We start from the raw sequence: 20803 nt of genomic DNA on the forward strand, positions 1-20803 counted from the left end.
GGAAAAAGTCAAACTGATGTACACTACCTTCTGGAATGCTTTCCCAACAAGCATTCTGAAGCAGACTCTGTGAGAAGCTGAGCAAGGGATCCAGCAACAATATCTGCTACTGGGCAAGAATGGGGTGTGGAGGCATTTGTTGAAATACAGCCGAAATTCTTGACTAAGACATTTGTGAATTAGCATTCTGAATATAAAATAAAATACCACTTTCACTTTCATTCATCTTTAGTTTTTAATAGCAAATAAGAGAAATAAAATATTGTTAACAGTTATGACTCATGTTAACAAAAATCTGTGCTCTATAGGAAATTCTTTGTGAATTCAATATCAAGGTTCAATGCCATATGTCTTAAATTCATTGTTCATAAAGGAGCATAGAAATCTTATGTCACTTTTTCAAATAACACTGTGAAATAGACTCAGCTATTGTTTTAAATTGTGTTAATTTGCACATATGAATGTATTTTTATATAATACATATTTGAATTAGACACATGTACATGATAAACATGTCAGACCTCAATGCTGCACTCTTGTGTTCAGTGGAAGCCACCATTAATTTTCTTATAGGTTAAAAAAAAGTCTATTCATATACAAATATATGGGGATAAACACATATATATGTACACAGAGTACAGGGACACACATACACACTCTGTCCACAATGAGAACATACTATATAGATGGTTTAACAATCCATTTTCTATACTTAACAATATAACAAGTATCACTCACTATCAACACATTTTCAGCTGTTTTCCACTTTTTTATGAACCTCTTAACAAAATCTAGACAAAACCCCTTAAAGTTTTCTACTGAAGTCTTTAAATCTAGCACTTGGGAGGCAGAGACAGACATATCTCTGTGAGTTCAAGGTCAGCCTGGTCTACATAACAAGTTCAAGGCCAGCCTGGTACACGTAACAAGTTCCAGGCTAGCCAGGACTATATGGTGAGATATTGTCTCAAACAAAACAAAACAACTCCCGAAAGTTTTCTACTAATTCAGAAGCTAACAGAGACATTAACAAAGAAAGCTAGACAATACCAGAGGATACCCTCACCCTCACTTGTATTTTACACAAGGCGGTAAGTATGCAATAAGAATAAATACAAATTAAATACTAACTGTGGAGCTTAAGCACACACCTAGAAAGTTCATGAAGTGTCATATTTTACTGTTTGTTGCTCTAATTCGTTAACATTTTCACAACTGTGTGTGTGTCTGTGTGTGTGTGTCTGTGTGTGTGTGTGTGTGTATCTGTGTGTGTCTGTGTGTGTGTCTGTGTGTGTGTCTGTGTGTCTGTGTGTGTCTGTGTGTGTACATGTGTCAACCTTGAGTACTGTTTCTCAGGAACCCTCTACCCTATTTTTAAAACAGTTCTTTTTTCTTGTGACCTATGGCTTGCAAATTAAATAAGTCTGGTTGGTCAGGAGTTCTCAGGACTCTCCTGTCTCAACTTTCCCAATTGTGAGATTGCAAGAGCATGCCCCCACATCTAGCTTTTTATCAATCCTTAGGGATGGAATTCAGATCTCTGTACTTGCTTAACAAGCACTTTACTGATTATGATATCTCCTTATTCACTCTTTTAAAAGATTCGTATTTTAATCTAAATATGGAGACAATTTATAATAAGTGTAAAAATACAGTATTTTCTGTTTAGGTTTGGGATCAAGGTTAAATTTTATTACCATCTTATGTAAAGATCCATATTCAAATTCTCTCATGTATCACCAGGAATGATTTCCTAAAAAAAGATATTCTAACATCATCAAATTGAGAACATCTTTAAGGTTAAATAATACCAAACCAGTCAGTTGTCAGGTTTCCTACATTAATCTTCTTCCTCAGATTGTTCTTCTGAGTGAATTTTCATATGTTTGGTAAGAGAGGCATTTTGCTTGAAGGCTTTACCACATTCAATACATTCATAGGGTTTCTCTCCAGTGTGGGATCTCTGATGAATAACAAGTTGTGATTTTGCATTGAAGGCTTTTCCACACTCATAACATTCAAAGGGTTTCTCCCCTGTATGAGTTCTCTGGTGTACGATGAGGTGTGACTTCTGACTAAAGGCTTTCCCACATTCAACACACTCATAGGGTTTCTCCCCTGTGTGAACTCTCTGGTGTTGGGTAAGGCCTTCAATCTGTTTAAAGGCCTTACCACATTGATTACATTCAAAGGGGCAGTCACCTGTATGAGTTCTCATATGGTAGGTAAGAGATGAGCTATGTCCAAAGGCTTTCCCACACTCATCACATTTATAAGGTTTCTCCTTTGTATGAGTTCTTTGATGTATAACTAGGTGTGACTTTTTGCTAAAAGTTTTCCCACATTCATTACATTCAAATGGTTTCTCCCCTGTATGAATCCGCATATGTTTAGTCAGGGATGAGCCATACTTGAAAGCTTTGCCACATTCGTTACATTCGTATGGTATTTCACCTGTGTGTGTTCTCACATGTTCAGTAAGAGATGAATTATATCTAAAGGATTTGCCACATTCCTTACATTCATACGGCTTCTCACCCGTGTGAGATCTTAGGTGTTGCATAAGGTTTGAGCTGTGTCTAAACGTTTTGCCACATTCATTACATTTGTAGGGCTTTTCTCCAGTATGGATTCTTAGATGGTCAGTGAGGGCATGTTTATGTCCGTGTGCTTTGCCACACTGTTCACACTCGTATGGTTTTTCCCCAGTGTGAGTTCTCTGATGTACAACAAGGTGGGACTTCTGGCTGAAAGCTATCCCACATTCATTACATTCATATGGTTTCTCCCCAGTGTGAGTTCTTTGATGGTCAAGGAGTCCCTGTTTATGGCTGAGGACCTTCCCACAGTGGTTACATTCATAAGGTTTCCCAGAACCTGGGGCTTTTTCAGGTTTAGATGGAGTACGGCAGTGTGATTTCCGTTTCTCCCCGGTCTGAATTTTGTCTTCCTTGGTATGGGATGCACTATGACGGCATACTTTCTCACATTTTTTGCTGGTTTGGTTTTTGTCACCTTTATCAGACAACTTATTGTTGGGTAACTTGTCGCATTTCTTTCTAGTTGGAATTTCATCTTTGTTCACATCAGATGCAGAATGGCTGAGTGATTTCCTGTGGTCATTAGCTGTGTCAGGTTTCTTTTTCAGAGAGTCTGAATTCTGATTCGAGTTCTTCCCACGGGAACTGGACTTAAGCAGTTTTTTCTCGGAAGGAGTGTGTTTTGAGTGGAGACTTTTGTTCTCCAACAAACCATACTCACTGCTTTTCTTGCTGTTGGAACTTTTCTTCCTGAGTGTCACTTCCTTAGTAAGTTTGCTTTGGGACTTCTGCTTTTCCTCCCTATGCTCATCATCTTGTTGGAGTTCTAAAACAGAATTAGAGACATTCTTGTGAGTTTCTGCACTCCCACTCAAGTACTTTATACGTTTCTTAAAGAGATGCCCTCCTTGTCTGGGGTTGAAAACTTACTCAACCCTAACTAGCAATGTAAAATAAGCAACAAGAACAAATGTCACTATCCACTTGGACCTGATGGGAAGAAAGCGATAGTAAAACCAGGGGAAAGACCACTGAAGTAGTCATTAGGAAATGAGTTGGTTGCTTAGAAATAAGATTTTGTAACCTTGGATAGAAGGTAAATAGACACAAGGAATACTGAACAGGCAATGCATTAAATTAAAAAAAAATTTGTGATTATGCCAGGTGCGGTGGCACATGCCTATTAATCCCAGTACTCAGGAGGCTGAAACAAGATACTCTTTCATATGTTTGAGATCAGTCTGGGCTACATAACAAGGCATTACTAGTCTTCCCATTGTGATTAAGATGATATGATGTAAGTACTACAAAAGCCATACTTATCCTATGTAGTGAAAACCTCTTCAATACAAAGAATAAAACACCCACACACAGAAAGAAGCAGAAATGTAGGACTATTTGTTCTCAAGAGCATAGTGTGCATAACTCCAATGCCCTTGTGACTTCCAGGTTGCCAGTTTTTGTTCCTGGTGGAGTTTGGCTAAAGTCTCTTCCCTTGGCTTATAAGAAGGGTACTCATGAGCTCTTCGATAAACCCCTCTCTTTTTACTAAGGCTCGCTAAAATAAACTAAAACAGAGAATACATCTACCAAGGAGAACTGAGGAACTAGTGGGTGACTGTGGCTCTAAGCAGGGGAGGCTGTTCCTCCCTCTCTTCCACAAGCAACATAACAAGGACATTCTTACTAAACAATAGATGACTCTGTAGTTCCTCTAAGTTCCCTAACTATTTTACAAAGTCATGAAACTCCTAGCAATTAGCTTGGGAAATGCTTTACACCATCTGCATTTACAGTGAGCATTTACCTGTTTTTCCAGTGACCTGTGGAGTACATGCCTTTGATCCTGTCACCATTCCAATACTTGATGGCCAAGTCCAAGTTTATTTATGGCTCTAAGTACTTGCTTATGTTCTTTTCCCTACACATTGCACAACTATACATCTTAAAACATTGATCTTCTCTAAGACTACTCAGTAATAGCTCTCTGCATAGAAATAAAATAGGGAAATCATCTGACTTAAGAATTTTAAACATTTAAAGAGAGAAACAGATGAAAGAGTGAATAGCCACCTCAGTGATAAAATAATTTTATATGGAGAAAATAAGGGTATCTGAATGGATGAATGAAATTCTCTCCTTTATGGAGGACATTTAAGAGACCGTGATTTGGGGTAGGCTATTGTGGCACACATCTTTAATCCCAGCACTCACAAGGCAGAGGCAGGCAGATCTCTATGAGTTCCAGACCAGTCGGAGCTACATAATAGAAATTCATGTTAGAAAAATAAGAGAGAGACAGAGTGACAGAGATGCAGACAGACAGAAACAGACACAGAAAGGACAGAGACAGGAGACACATATACAGACAGAGAGAAACACTCAGAGGCAGACGAGGGGTGGAAATTAGATATAGTAGGGTAAGGGGGAGTCCAGAAAAGCTGAACTGTTAGCTGCTATTTCATCCAAGGACTCAAGAGATTCAGCACCCTGTGATAAAGAGATAAACAGGGCCCTCCAGGTAGCACAGCACACAAAGTCTTCTGATACGCAGTGATGATGGGGAAGACAGGGACAAATTTCCTTCTCAAAGTGGTCAAGGCTTACACTTATTCTCTTGACATGTAAGATTAAAACAATCTTTGCCTGTGTGTATACATGTTCACTTGTATATGTGTGCACATATTTGTAGCAGAATTTTCCGTGTCCAATCACTTTAATTATTAATACAACAAAAAGCCTGTGATTGAACATGGAAAAGGGAGGTGGAGTGAAGAGTTGCAGAGATGGAGCCAGAGGAGATAGGTAGGGAGAGGAAGAAAGATGGAGCAGGAAGAAGACAATCTAGATTCTGTATGGCTTTAAATAGCTACAGGAAGCTATGAATATAATAAGATGATAGAATAATTGGGATAACTTGTCTAATCTAGGTGGGCAGCTTGTTCATTATCAATTGGCTCATTATCAACTATTGTGTGGCCATCTTGTGAATTGATAATGTATTGACATATAAATCTGACTGGTTAATTATATGCTTCTAGAGTTTTGTTTTACTGGGTTAATGGGTATTGTGATATGCCCTTCCCCAAGCTTTGAGCGGGCTGAATCAGACCTTGTCTACCACAGGATAGCCAACCTAGGGTGGAGTCTTCTGACCTTAGGTAAAATCTACTGTCCTGCCACATCTGCAGCTTCCTGCAAGAAGCCACTACCTGCTGAGCAGCTGAGCTTGTCTTCCTGACCAGCTCCTGACAAGGTGGGGAATGGGTTTCCACCCTTTAAAAATTCAGACTCAAGAATTAAAGTTGAGCCTTGATCAGAAAACTTTGTCTTTGCTCATTATTTCTTTCCTTTCAGGAACCCAGTAACCTGTGGTCACTAGTGGATACAAGTGCACCTGAACAAGGGACCTGAATACAGAAAAAATAACTGAGGGACACTGTCTTGGTGGAGCTCCACAGAAAACAGAAGAAAATGGTATCCTGCATGGTAAACAACATACAGGATTAATGTTAGCGATACAAATTTGATCTTTGGAAGGCTGTTGATTGCAAAGGTACAAAAAGGATACAGGCTAGACTGAGTCAGCGTCAGCCCAATGCTAATATCAGCTAAGGGTTGACAGTGGAAAATGGGACTGGAAGATTCTAAACAGGCATTTGTCCACAGTCAAGAACTGCATCCGGCAAGAGTAGTAGGGCTTAGAATAAAATAAAATAAAATAAAATAAAATAAAATAAAATAGTAAAAAAACAAACAACAACAAAAGGAAGATGCTAGATATACAAATGACATAAGAGAGAGATCAAGAGAGAAGAAAAATGGATTTCTTCTCTCCCAGAGCTCTCCCAGAGACAGAAGGAAATCAAGAGACGTCCTGCTTTCTATCTGGCCCATACAGGAGACATCCTTAGTTCTGGCTACATCAAGTTCTCTACCCTCTCTGTATTGTCTGTCCTTAGTGCACCAATCTGTCCACGTGTCAGTTTGTGTCTGTTTTTGTTGCATTGTCTGAATGACTGTTGTTCTGTTTCATGTTGAAAAGAAAAAAGTGGTTAAATCTTTATCTGCTGGCTCTCCATCCTTGATTCAGTCTGTTTGCATAGAGGAGGCTGGTTTAAGTTGCCCCCCATCCTTAGCCAGGAGTCAAGCACAGCAGAAGAGGCCATGCTGAAAAGCTGCTTTTAAAGGGGTCAGCAGCTTCTTATGTTCTAAGGCAAATAAGCTGATAGCTATTTTTTTTTCCTAGAAAAAAATCTCTGCAGTTGTGGTTATTGGGTTCAGCAAATGACAATGTACTTTTTCTCTTGAAATTATAGCTAGAAAAAAGTAAAAATTCTTTGTTAGGTCTAAATTTATAAGATTCATGTAGCTGCATCATTTGGTTTTTGACTGGTCTTAAAGGTATAAATATACTCTGCATGTCTTGGTCATAGAATATTGGCTTATAAGTTATTGGGTATGATTTTAAAAGTGTTACATTATTAACAAGAAAGTTAGCTTGAAACTGGTAACTCAGGGTTGGAGTCATTTTAAACAATAACACATGGCATGAACCCCCAGGAAACTGTCAAGCATTCATATATAAAAATTGGCAGCCAAACGTTACAATATGAAAGTAATGCTTTTGGTATTGATTTTAAAGAGAATGGATTGTTTAAAATTGGGTCGTTTTTTCCAAAGTTAGGATTATGCTCTAATACTGTAAAAGAAACTGAATAATTATGGTTAAAATTGCCAGTGTTACATTGGCTGCAGATTTCAGTTTGATTGCAAGCTCAGGATTCTTAACTCACCCATATTTTGTAATTAGGATGATTGCAAGAGTAATAAAAGTTAAAAACAGCTGTGGCCAGTATGGACCTGCTGCCTCTTTTACACAAGCTTTATTGGATATGGTGGTAGAAGCAAAAATTTAACCCCCAAGATTGGAAAGGAGATCTCAGTGAGAATTTATTTGGTATCAAACAGGCTCCAGATGAACTGTTTCAAGGAGTTTGTGGATAGGCTACTACAAACAGCTAGCAGAATTTTTGGAGACTCTCAAGCAGGGGTTCCTTTTGTTACACAATTGTCTTATGAGAACACTAAAGCAGCTCCCTGCAGCCATCTGGTCATACAAAGTAAAGACCGACTTATCTGGATATATTCGTCTTTGTGCAGAAATTGGGACCTCATACAATCAGGGTTTGGCTATGGTTGCTGTCTTGCAGGGGACTACAGTACGTACAAGCAATGCTTTCACAGCACCAAGTTTATAAGGAATGTTTTAAGCATAAATCATTTTAGGAAAGATTGTCCATAAATTAGAGGCATAGACAGACAGTAGAATTGCTCCCCTGAAATCTGTCCTTGCTGCAGGAGGGGTAGGCATTGGGCCAGGATTCAGGACTCAGGCAGTATGCTCAAATTAAGAAATATTTACATTTGAGTTAATGCAAAGCTCAGAGCATCCTCAGGGAGGCTTGTGTACCATTACTTTTGTTTTGCAAACCCTACCTAGCAAAGTTTTGGGGGCCTTGCCTCTCCTTGCCTCTGGGAAATTATTTTTAAGCCAAAACAGCATTATTACAGACCTATCTAGGTGTTGTTGTAAATAAAGTTTAAATTTAAGATTTATGAAAGATCAATGAGGCTGTGGAACTTGTAGAGACATAATCTGTCCTGCCTACTCCATATAGAATTATTATGAATTTGAAAGGTGTTATTCTTCCTTTGCATCCTGATCATTGTAAAGGGTTTGCTTCTAGTGAGCTTGTAATCATTGGAATGATTTTGCCTCTAGGAATGGCTAATGGCCTTACATTATGTAAAAAAAAAAAAAAAAAAAAAATTGTCTCTGCTTCAATATAAGAAGCTAGGACTTTGAAACTTTCAGTGTATATTGTTTGTTATATGGAGCATATTTTATTAGCTGATCCCACTGATGGAATTTTACAGCAAACCTTTGCTCTTATAAAACGAGCTTTAACATTTTGGGGAGTAGTTGCTGCTTCAGAAAAGATTCAGAGGCAATATCTTTTTCAATATTTGGGGCCTCAGTTATAATCCTAGAAAAATTGTAGTACAGAAAATTCAAGAAAGAAAAGATGATTTGTTTACTTCAAATTATTTTCAAAAGCTTCCGGGAGATATTAATTGGCTAAGACCTCACCTTAAGCTCACCACAGGAGGACCTAAGCCTTCTTTGGATGTTTTCAAGGGGGATGCAAATTAACTGATGAGAGTCAAAAGGCTTTGCAGAAAGTAGAGGAAGCTTCTGTAATCAATTGTTATCAACTGTAATCAAATGTTAGTTATTCTTACTCAATGTGCCCACACATTCTTTGGCATTCTTTGGCAAAAGAGAGCATTAATGTGGATTCATCTTTCTTCATCTCCAAGTAAAGTTTTAACATCCTGTTATGAAGCTGTTGTGGTGTTAATAAAAATTGTAGGATAGAATCATGAAAGTATTTTGGAAAGAATGTCTTAAAACCTGACAGGACATCTATTCCTTGTTTCAAACAGCAATTAAATTGGTTATTAACAATACTGATATTTGGCATATTGCATAGCAAACTTTTCAGGCAAAATTGATAATCATTATCCAAAGATAAGTTGTTAAAATTTGCTCATATGCATGCTTTTGTATTTCCTGTAAATTTATGTATGCATCCCATAAAAACTACATCTACTATATTTATAAACAGCCCTTCTATGGGAGAGAAGTATATGTGATTGGATCACATGTTTATTCTCGTGAGTTTGTTCCTGCTTCAGCACAAATAATTGAACTATGTGCTGTAGTCATTTTTAAAGTGCTAAAATCAAGCTTTTAATTTGTATTCTGATAGCCAACAATTTAATGTCAACAGTTTAATGTTACCCATATTACTGGGATTCCTTATAATTCTCAGGGACAAGGAATTGTTGAACATGTGCATCACACTCTGAAAACTATATATAGCTCAGGGCTTACAATTGCTTGAAATTGTTCCTTTTTAAATACTGCTAATTCTCAGATTTTGCAATTGTTTATGCATATACAACTTAATTTAAGGGAAAGTACTGTTCCTTTAAAGTACTGTCTTTGGCCATTTAAGAACTCATCCTGGACTGCCTGGACAAGACCCCTTAAGGCAATGCCACAGAATATTTGTATCCCAGGCAGATTATAGGCCTTACACAAGAACAATTGGCCATATAATCTCATTCTTTACATCATCAAAACTGTAATGGCTTGAGATGATAATTTGGTATTTTTAGAAAATGTGCGTGTCGGGCTGGCGAGATGGCTCAGTGGGTAAGAGCACTGACTGCTCCTCCAAAGGTCCTGAGTTCAAATCCCAGCAACCACATGGTGGCTCACAACCATCCGTAATGAGATCTGACGCCCTCTTCTGGTGTGTCTGAAGACAGCTACAGTGTACTTACATATAATAAATAAATAAATCTTTAAAAAAAAAAAAGAAAAAAAGAAAAAAGAAAATGTGCGTGTCAAGTTGTAAAGACTTGTTCTCAGTATCCTCAGTTTATTGCTCATAATGATGTTAATTCTCAAGGACTTATACTTAATTATTGCAAATGGATACTCATATTTCTAATTTTAGAAAAACAAAATAAAAACAAAATATGTCATGTGACTACTGATACTTTTTTAGGCTTTCTAGTTGCAACTGCTTTAACAGGAGAACCAACTAAAAATGTAAGTGGCCACTGCCTGCATTATTTTTTTTATGCTTGATGTTTCAAATCAGATTAAAACAGATAATGGAACTGGCTATTACAGTCAAGCATTTGAGATGTTTTGTCAACAATTTAATGTTACCCATATTACTGGGATTCCTTATAATTCTCAGGGACAAGAAATTGTTGAAAATGCGCATCACACTCTGAAAATTTAGCTTTTAAAAACAGGGCTAGAGAGATGGCTCAGTGGTTAAGAACACTGATTGCTGCTCTTCCAGAGATCCTGAGTTCAATTCCCAGCAACCACATGTTGGCTCAGAACCATCTGTAACGGGACCTGATGCGTTCTTCTGAAGACAGCCACAGTGTACTCATATACAGAAAATAAATAAGTCTTTAAAACAAAAACAAAAAACAAAAAAGCAGGGAATTATACCCTCCAAGGTCACCAAAGCACATCTTGCCTTTGCCTTATTTTTTCTTTTTTTAATTTTTTGCAAACTGATGCTAAAGGTCAGTCTACAGCAGATCGCCATTGGCATTTTGTCACTTCCAGCTCATATGCCATGGTTAGATGGGGGGTGGAGGGGCTAACTAATACATGGAATTATCCTGACCCTGTTTTAATATGGGGGAGGTTCTGTTTGTGTTTTTTCACAAGAAGAAGACAAAGCCTGATGGCTATCTGAAAAATTGATTCACCAAGTAGACACAGATTCTGAGTCTTCTAGTGAAAGGAAATAAAACTTGAGACCTGTGATTCATGTAATGTATGTCAAACAAGCCCGGGCACGCCCAAGTCCGTCTTGAAGTGAGGTCACCCGGTCGTAAAGATAAGGGAAGGAATGCAGGAACTGGTTCTGACTATCTTGGCTGACTCATTGACCATCTGGCAGCCCAGCACCTCCTGCTCACCCACCTTTCTATAGAGAGCATAGTTAAAAGCTGAAACATTAACCAGATGCATTGTCAACTCAGAGAAGCCCCCCGGCTTTAGAATTCTTATATGCCCTGGCCTGCACATACTTCTCTGCTGACTCATAATCATGTTGCTGATGTTTGAATGGACCAATCATGTGAAACCGCGCCAATTCCTCCCCCAGCCCCACTCCTTTTCTATAAAAACCCCTAGCTTCCAAGCCTCATGGTCGAATCCACTGTCTCCTGTGTGAGAAAAGGTTCGACCCAGAGCTCTGCCATTAAACTACCTCGTGTTGTTACATCAAAGTGTTGTGTTCTGTTCGTGATTCTTGGGTGCACGCCAAATCGGGAGTTGAGTGGGGGTTTCCCCACTAGGTTCTTTCACTAGTAAGTATGATTCCAATTATAAAGCCAGCTAAAAATCTTTATCAGCCAGCTGAGTTAATTTGGAGCGTAACCTCCACTATTTCCTGAGAAGTAACAGTTTTTTCTGCTGATTCTCAAAGCCACCTCCCCAACCAGACCTTGGGCATCACTATTACTAATTTGCAACTGAACTGAATACCTGGGACATCCCCACAGACAACTTTAATCTGTAGCTTTTAACCTTTGACTTTGTATTTTAAGCAGATCAGTTACCTTCAGACAGGCTCACCTTCAGCAAAGCTCACATATGGCAGTTATTCATCGCTATGAAGAGATGCATTGAGAGCATATTGTTGGCTTTGGTCTGAATGGGAAAAAGGTGTGCTATGAGGGCCAGCAGCCAAAAACGGGCCACTGATGAGTCTATGACTCTTACCAACCTAAGACAGAGGCATGTGCCAAGAGGCCCTATTTATTCAAATAAACACTAAAAGGCCATATTTGTGCAAAGTAAGCTGTGCATGGCCTCCAGGATGGGTAAGAGAGAGTCTAGGCCCAATCCTAAGCCAAGAGCAGCTGCCAGCCAACTTAATTCCTGGGCCAGACCATGGAGCATAAGTATATCTTATGCCCCAGTCCAGCTAACTTTTAATAAATAAAAAGGGAGGAATTGTGCCCCCTACCCAGCCTTGAGCAGGCTGAATCAGACCTGCCACAGTCGGCTAGCCCACCTAGGGTGGAGTCTTCCAACCTAGGTGAAGTCTATAGTCCTGCCACATCTGCAGTCTCCTGCAAGAAGCCACTACCTGCTGAGCAGCCAAGCTTGTCTTCCTCACAAGATCCTGGCAAAGTGGGGGATGGGTTTCCCCCTTTAAAATTTCAGACTCAATTAAAGTTGAGCCTTGATCAGAGAACTATGTCTTGGCCCACTATTTCTCTCACTGTCCTTCCTACCCATCCCCACTTTCCTTTCAGGAACCCAGTAACCCGTGACCACTGGTGGCTGCATTGTGACAACTAACCGAGAGGTGGGTGATCATTGCATGGGACTGATGTGGCAATGACCCACCAGTGAGAAATTAGCGAGCTGGGTGGAAAGATTTTGAAGCTCCAAGCCAGAGAATCTGCTGAGATGAGAACACCCCGCTGGTGCCATGTAGCCCACCAGTGCCCAACATAGTGCAGGAACTTGCCATTTCATTTTAATATTTCCCACAACATATATCCATGTGCCCATGCATGTGGAAGCCAGTTTGACATTAAGGCATTCCTAGATTGTTTTCTTCATCTTATGTTTACAACAAGGTTTCTCACCAAGCACAGAGCTTCCAGTTGGCTAGACATGCTGGCCAACAAATCCCAGGCTCTGTTCTCCACCTCCTTGATCCTAGATTACAGGTATGTACCCTCAGGCACTGCTTGTTACATGGAGGTTGAAGAGCTGACCTCAGATTTATGCTTATGTGGCCAGTACTTTACAAACTGAGCCATCTCCCTAGTCTCATAACCAACTTCTTAGAACTGAACAGTTGCTGTTGCAACTGATATCCACTCCCCCAAAAGACAGAAAGCATGAAAAGAAAACATGACTATGAAGGGATTGTGAATCACAGTCCTAGTATGTAACAAGATCATACCAGAGCAGATCTGGGTGTGATAGAATAATAATTGATTAAGGCTGGAATCATTTTCTCTTCTTTTCCTTTCTTGTTTTTGATTTTTTTTTTTTTGTTTGTTTTTCAAGGCAGGGTTTCTTTGTATAGTCCTGGCTTTCCTTGAATTTTCTCTGTATACCAGACTGGCCTCAAACTTACATAGATCTCTCTGCCTATGCCTCCTGAGTGTTGAGATTAGAAGTGTGTATCCCCTTTCCCAGGAAAATAATTTTCTTAATTTGAGACAGCAACTAGAACCTGAATTTTAATAGAAACCAAATGTAACTTCAGAAACATAAGCATGGGCTCACTGGGCCATGCAAGTACAGGTAATGCTTACCAGTAACATATAAGAAGAATTAAGAAAAAGTAGACTCATTAGATCCTCCTAAGAACTAGACTTAGAGATCAGATAAACCTGATTAATGTAGTGTCAGTGACAACTAAGAAAAACAAACAAACAAGTGGGACTTGACAAGAGGATCACAGAAACCAGGGCTAAAATCAGAGGACAAAAGCAGGGAGGATGAAGGGAGCCTCTGACTGATAAACATGAGACTTTTTCATAGCCGACTCTTAAAGAGTCTCCTACAAGCAGCTCCAATAAGAAGGTACAACAAAGACATCGAAGATGCCCATCTAGAAGCTGCCAGTGTAGAAAAATTACCTTGTATTTGCGTAATGGGAGATCTTTTTGAAAGAGGTACAATAGAGGACTAGAACACCTTAAGGGACCATCAGCAAAGTAAGGGGAGTTGGTGAGTAACTCACCTGTTTAAAGACATGGCAAGAACTTAAGGTTGACAGCTATTAACATGGGCACTAGAGGGCAAGAGGGTTGAATAGAGATAGTACTAGTCACTTCTCTATTGCTTTGATAAAACACTGTGACCAAGTCAACAGGTGGGAAGGGGTTTATGGTTTCAGAGAGATTAAGTCTCTCTCTATAGTCATGGCAGGGAGACATGGCAGCAAGGGACTGTCACAGAGCAGAAAGCTGAAAGTAGGCAACAGGCCACACCTCCTAAACCTCCCCAAACAGTACCACCAACTGGGTGATGTCGCAAATGCCTGAGACTATGGGGGTACATCTCAGTCAAATAATCCCAGGGATTAAGGGCAGATGGATATGATGCTGTCTTACAGAACAAGGGTACAAGGAGTTTTGTAGTTGAAGGAAGGAAACAAAATTATTAGGAGCAGGGGTATTCATCATTCCCAGAGATGCAGAAAAAAGACTGATCTAAGAATGTCTGAATTCATTAAGAGAAAATATGACACATTAGGGAACTGGTGTGCAGGTAGAAGACAGGGACAATTGAGGATTCTTTTTTAGATTTGGTAAACAGAAACGAGATTGAGAGTTAAGAGCTCAGCGATGGGCATACAGGATGGAAAGGGGTTGGGGAAGGAGCTGGGCACGTCGGGCTGCTGAGCCCTGGACTTCAGCTTTCCCCCTATCACAGAGTGGTGGCTGATTGTACTTTTGCTCTTTATGAAAGTACATGCATCACTAGCTCCTCAGAAGCATGGCATTTGGAATTGCAGCACCTCTCCTATGAAGAGATTATGCATGCCTACCCTCTGAGCCAGATGCTTAAATGTAGCTACAGTGGAGCTACCACATCCAAGCAGTGATTCATACAAGGATTAATTAAGTGGTTTCATTTACCCTTTTTTTTTTCTTCTCCATAAGAGCTTGTCATGAGCCTCTCATGTGGACAGGTTTATAGAAAAAGGAGATATTAGAATCTCCAAAGAAAACATCTGTACTTTGAATTCCTTTTCTCCTGAGAGATTCTGGTTGTTTTGTTTTGTTTTTTGTTTTTTTTGTTTTTGTTTTTGTTTTTTCTACTAGTTCCTGGTTAAAAAAAGAAAACCTAGGACTTTTAAGAAAAAAAATTTTTTTTCCATATTGGGAATTAAATCTAGGTCCTTGTGAGAAATCACTCTATTCTGAGCTGTATTCCCAGCTCTAATAAAAGTTTACAAATTACTCTTTGAAGAATTCCAAACTTACCGCCAAGAAACGAAAAACTTACTTGCACTTGTTCCTGCTGTCTTGGGCCTTGCTATTTTTTTCAGACTACTTGGGCTGGCTTTTTTCCCCTTTCCCGATGATGGCTCTTCTTCTTCCAACACGGAGACTATGTCTTGTTTGGGATCTTGATTTCCTACTCATAAGAAATGAGACACTGAGTGTTGGACCAAACATCTCAGAAATCAAGCCCTGATGATGTCTGTACTTCAGGGTCTTTCAAGGCTAATAAACATATATGGTTTCTAATATTTCACAATAAGGATGCCCATGTACCTCAACTGAGTAAACCTTCCCTTTTGGATGCAATGGCACAAGCATCATTCCTGGTACTGAAAAGGGATTAAAACTCCCTGACCAACCACCATCACTATCACTACAATCACCACCACCACCACCACCACTACTACCAAAATAAAATAAAATTAAACAAAACAAGAAAACATCAAGGACTTGAGAAAGAAGGGATTGCAGTGAACATGTTCTGGGTGGTGGGGAACTATCCTTACCCATGGAGGCTGGATTGCTGCAGTTCTCTAGCTTCGTATCCTTGTACACATCTCTCTGCACAGGTTCCAGCTGCTCCCATTCCTTCTAAGTAAAAGCCACAGATAAATCTATGAATGTTACTGATTCCTATCATATTCTAGATTCCTATTATATGCCTACATATTCCTATCATATTCTCAGTCTGGCACTTCTCAAATCTCCACATTCCTGAGTTTCTTCTCACCTCAACTATTCACTATTGCCCACAATACACATTTAAACATGCCCTCTCAACATGTAAAAGCAACCCTCACAGACCAGCAATGTGTGACTTGGATCTGTCACTAATCTCCACCTCACAGACTTCCAGTCTAACTCTTAATAACCCCCAACACTCACTGCCACAGCGCTCGAAATAGCCAGGTCAGTACAATTTTCTTTAATCATGTGAGTAATTTTAACAACAACAACTCCCAACACAGCACTTACCCACAGGTTCCTCAATCACAGAGTCCCACAAGGCACATTGATCTCTAACTCCCAGAAGTCCCCAAATATCTAATCTGACTAATCCCAACTCACTGATACCAATAGAACTCTTTAACATTCCAGAAACCCTACTCTCTGTCAGCAAACTCCATCTCTAGCCTCTCTATTTACTTTAAATAAAACCCACCCATCTCCCAGGGATCCTGCACCTTACAGTGATATCAAGTAGAGGCTGTGTTTAATTTTTCTCCATGGCTCATGTACCTTAGGATCTAATGATAGACAGAAACAATTGTTTCCACCAATTCTTAACTACGTTCACTGTCTCAAGTCTGTTTACAGACTCACCAGCTTTTAATACAGTAACCTTTAGTGATTCAATAGGAAGAGTGACAAGGCTCTGTGTTGTAACTGTAATCACAGGTATATTTCATTACAGCTAAGGACTCATAGCAAATCAATTAATCAGGATTGAATGAAGTCTGTGTGAAAGCAAACCCAGGCATCCAAAAATCCTTTCCCAGTAGAGTCACACAGAACACACTAATTCCTTCAGAAACAAGTTTGGGGCACACATGTGAAATGGGTTGGAAAGCTCCAGCAAAGGTCCAAAGAGATTTTTACTGGGGGGGGGGGGGGGGCTGGGTTCTATCAGAACCAGCTACTTGCATATACAAAAATCCTACACTCCATTTCCTGAAGCCCAAAAGCTAATCTCAATCTCATTATCTATATTAATTCACCATGTTCACATTCAGATGTACTCTCAATGTGATTTAATTTTTCCAGTATAACTCCAAATTGTCACTATAATCTCTTGTCTTTGACCATTACAGTAAACTTCTGACCTCTGGCACCTACTTGACCTGTAGTTCATCTTCCATAGAGTAACCAGTGATGATCTTTTTGATGTATCAATCAGATCAAATCACTTCCTTGCTTAACCCCAGTGGTTTATACATCTAACATAGCCAATATGATCTTACATGATCTAGAAGCTTCTACCACTGATATCCTATTTTTCTACTTCCTCTGTGCGTGTTCCAGCCACAATTTTTTTTCTTTTACTATAACAGGAAGCTAATGTCTATCTTAAGGCTTTAGCAATTGACATTCTTCTTTGAATATTTTTGGATCTCTGCATTAACCACAGCCTATCATTGTGTTCAAATCAACTGCCATTTCTTTAAAGATTATTTTTAAATTTTATTTACATTTCTGTTTTGTTTTGTTTTGTTTAAAGATTGATTTATTTTATGTATATGAGTACACTGTTGCTCTCTTCAGACACACCAGAAGACGGCATCAGATCCCATTACAGATAGTTGTGAGCTACCATGTGGTTGCTGGGAATTGAACTCAGGACCTCTGGAAGAGCAGTCAGTGCTCTTAACCAGCCCCTGCTTTAAAGATTAACTTGAGAAACAAACACTTCCAAGCTTTACTCTCTACCACATCATCCTCTGTTACTTTCTTCATAGCAGTTACCTTTGCCTGGAATTATCTTACTTACACGGATATTTACATTTTATTGTCTCTTTTCTGTTTCTCAAATTTAAAAGGCAGACTCGGAGGTGGGGAAGGGGGAGGGGAGAGAGAGAGAAAGAGAGGAGAGAGAGAGAGGAGAGAGAGAGAGCGAAGTTGGGTGAAGAGATGTCTCAGTTGTTAAGAGCACTGGCTGCTCTTCCAGAGGACCTGGGTTCAATTCCCACCCACATGGCAGTCTGTAACCCCAGTTTCAAGGGATCCGACACCATCACACCAATGCACATACGATAAAATTAAATAAATTATTTTTAAAAAGAGACTGGCCCTATATGTTGCTACTTAAAATTCTCTGGCATAAAATAGGTGTTCATCTTATACTCTGTTTTACAATTTTCTAACCATTGACACTCAAATATCCCTCAGTCACTAACCTTCCTAAACCTCCTCTACATAGAAGTTCCCAATTACCATTCTTCACAGAACAGTCACTAACCTCCACTCAACTCCAGTGACCTTACAGAACCTTCTATCATAAAACCCTGAAAACTCACAAAGCCTTGGCCTCAGAGTCCTAGTCACAGAATCATAATAATTATTATTAATTCCTACCAAGAACCCCATCACTAAAGGGACAGTTAGGACTACTGATACCCTTTCTCCCTAGATGACAATCTGCCATCCAAATAGGCACTTCAATATAAGACTTCTTGTATTCCACCAACTGTCATCTGCTCATTAGCCTCCAGGTTCCCCCCTCACTGCCAGTCATAGCACACAAAACGAGGACTCTTAAAGACATTGCTTATTAGACTTCCAGAAATGCCACCATTACTGACCCCAAGGGCTCAAATTCTAATCCCCACATATTCCAAATGAACCAGTTCTCCAAATCTCAATACTGCCCCTCCCACAGTGCAGCCTGTAATCCCCAGTTACCTAAAACACCAGCTCCCAAGCAGTTCAAATTCTAATCCTTGTAGGGCTTCCCGTCTGTAATACATCACAAAGCCCTCATTTCAGATCTTGCTAGCTTTCCAGACCCAGACTCAGTCACTGTGACTATTACAGATGCCTCCCCGCTCCCAAGCATCACTTACCTAGACAGATCCGTCAAAATACTGATTTCCGAAAGTTACAGCAATCCCCAACTCCATATGCCCCCAATATCACGGGCACTTAATACTCCATATGCCCATAATACCCCAATACCTTGGTCCCTTAGAACACCGGCCTTCCCAAAAGACTATTCAACAACAACGCCACAGATTCTCAAATCTCGTCCACTAGGACTCCAGTCACCCTCCAATCACCGACAACCAAACCAACCCCAAGCCCTTACCGCCCTCACCGCATCGCTTTCCGCAGGCTCGGATGTAGCCATCTCCTCCGGACGCCTGGCTTTGTCCGCACTCCTCCGATCCAGCGCCTCTGGCTTTGTCAGGTCCTCGATGGAGTCAGAGGCCGATATGGCGGCCACCCCGGGCACCGCTTCAGAGGGTCCGGGGGCTTCGATGGCGGAGACCTGCGGAGATTGCTTGTGGGCGCGGCCATCTTGGCATGGACCCCGCCGTACAACGGAGGCGCGGGCGCCTCTGGGATCACTGTGCCGGCAGGGCTGGCGATTCGTGAGTCCTGGTTCCCGGAGCTGCGACGTGTCCCAGGCAGGAAGTGCTCAGAGGAGCTGCTGCGCGGGACACGCACCCCAGACCTAAATTCGGGAGGCGCGGGGAGGCCTCGCCTCGGGGGTTCTGTTACAGAATTCGGAATTACTTTTCCAAAGGGTTTTCCAGTTGCGGTTGCCGGGGAAACCCGGGAAGCAGGATGAGGAATCCAGAAAGAGAAAGAAACCAGAAAAGCTGGTCTAGACTAGTAACGTTGACTTACAGAGAGAAGACATTTATCGCTAAGACATAGCAAAAATTCTTTGGATTACTGTTATAATGGAGAGGGGAGGGAAGAGGCCGACAGCGAACACGGCACTCCTGGTGAGAGCCCAGCACTGGTGAAGACATTTCCTCAGAACTGCACAGCTGTTAAAATGACTTCTCAGTGCACTACTTAACAAGCTCATTGCGTTTACTCAACAGTTTTTATGTAGAATTTTTGATATGTAAATATGTACAATCCATGTGCAGGATGAAGAACAGGACTACACAACCTTCATCCCCCTCCTCAGTTTGGATTCGCAGTAGGGCAGAGATGGTGAGATTACTGCAAATGCGTGGTTTCTCATTGATTGACTCAACACCCCTATTGGAAAATGGATCCAGTGAGGAGACTGCCTGCAATCCCATTACGCAGGAAGCAGGGGCAGTGTTTTCAAGACTAGCCTTGTTATATAGAGTGAACTTGAGGTTAGCGTGAGCTATCCAAAGCACTTGTCTCAAAAGGGCAAAATAAAATAAGGGTTTTTATAGCTTTATTCAATGTACAGCGGGAGAAAGAACAGAACTGATTTGTGGGGGCCAGAGTATAAATATAAGAGTTAGTTCTCTCTTTATGGGGATCCAGGGACTTCACTCCGTTCTCCAGACTTACCTACCACAATGGTTGCTATTTACACTCCGAGCCTTCTCACAGGCACTAACATTTTAAGCTGTTGCTGTTTTTCCTGAAGTCCCCTTCTGAAAACAGAACCTAGGGCCTTGTGCTTACTAGGCAACTAACTACTCTGTACTGAGCTAAAGCCCAAAGCCCAAATTAAAAACAAACAAACCTGTTTTGCATGCCGCCCCCGCCCCCGCCCCCACCCCCACCCCGTCTGCTTGTCTCCCTTAGTTTCACCTCCAGTTCTTGAGCCTCTGGTAATGGGGTATCCACCAGAGAAGACTGCTCAGACATGGGTTCAAGCCAACAGAAAAGCTAGCCAGTGACTTCCCTGGGTGTTTGGGATCCCAGTGTAACACTGAGCCTTCCTCGGGATGTGCTTTTAAGTACAAAAAAACATGTTCTGGGTTGACATATTTCAGCTAACAAGAACAGTTAGCCAGAAACAGAACTGCAGAAGCAAAAAAGCAAGGAACTTAGAGTTTGTATACATAGCACCAGACCAACCTCCAACACTTTCTTTAACCTTTCTCACCTTCCTCCCCCCGCAACCCCCCCACCCTGCCTTCCCCCCTCCCCTCCAGGAGAGAAATGATAAA

General features: G+C 40.6%; 1 protein-coding gene and 1 long non-coding RNA gene across 7 annotated transcripts; one reads left to right on the forward strand and one right to left on the reverse strand.

The window, feature by feature from the left end:
• Positions 1–213: 213 nt before the first annotated feature.
• Zfp37 (zinc finger protein 37) lies at positions 214–19806 on the reverse strand. Of its 6 annotated transcripts, none has more exons than NM_009554.4 (4): positions 19006–19223; positions 15701–15782; positions 15196–15327; positions 214–3366 (listed from the first exon to the last, which is right to left on the reverse strand). In NM_009554.4, the coding sequence occupies exons 1-4, from the start codon at positions 19036–19038 to the stop codon at positions 1841–1843; spliced, it is 1773 nt and encodes a 590-aa protein (NP_033580.3). In that variant the 5' UTR covers positions 19039–19223; the 3' UTR covers positions 214–1840. The 6 variants fall into 6 exon arrangements, with proteins under 6 accessions (NP_033580.3, NP_001277280.1, NP_001277279.1 ...); NM_001290351.1 differs by having other exon boundaries at positions 15701–15785; NM_001290350.1 differs by having other exon boundaries at positions 15701–15785; positions 18997–19223.
• On the forward strand, positions 19601–20079 carry Gm30451. Its single transcript, XR_390634.1, has 2 exons — positions 19601–19642; positions 19793–20079. It is a non-coding gene; the product is annotated as a predicted gene, 30451 (long non-coding RNA).
• Positions 20080–20803: the final 724 nt, after the last annotated feature.

The sequence above is a fragment of the Mus musculus genome, chromosome 4, assembly GCF_000001635.26.
Source record: "Mus musculus strain C57BL/6J chromosome 4, GRCm38.p6 C57BL/6J".
NCBI classification, from domain to species: Eukaryota; Metazoa; Chordata; class Mammalia; order Rodentia; family Muridae; genus Mus; species Mus musculus.

Excerpts from the sequence above, each read along its gene's own strand:
- Zfp37 (NM_001290350.1), bottom strand. The coding sequence starts at position 19,038 with ATGGCTACATCCGAGCCTGCGGAAAGCGATGCGGTGAGGGCG. Across the intron at positions 15,786-18,996 it reads AAAGCGATGCGGTGAGGGCG|AAGGAATGGGAGCAGCTGGA; the intron begins GTAAGGGCTTGG and ends GCTTTTACTTAG. Across the intron at positions 15,328-15,700 it reads CAGCAATCCAGCCTCCATGG|GAAATCAAGATCCCAAACAA; the intron begins GTAAGGATAGTT and ends TCTTATGAGTAG.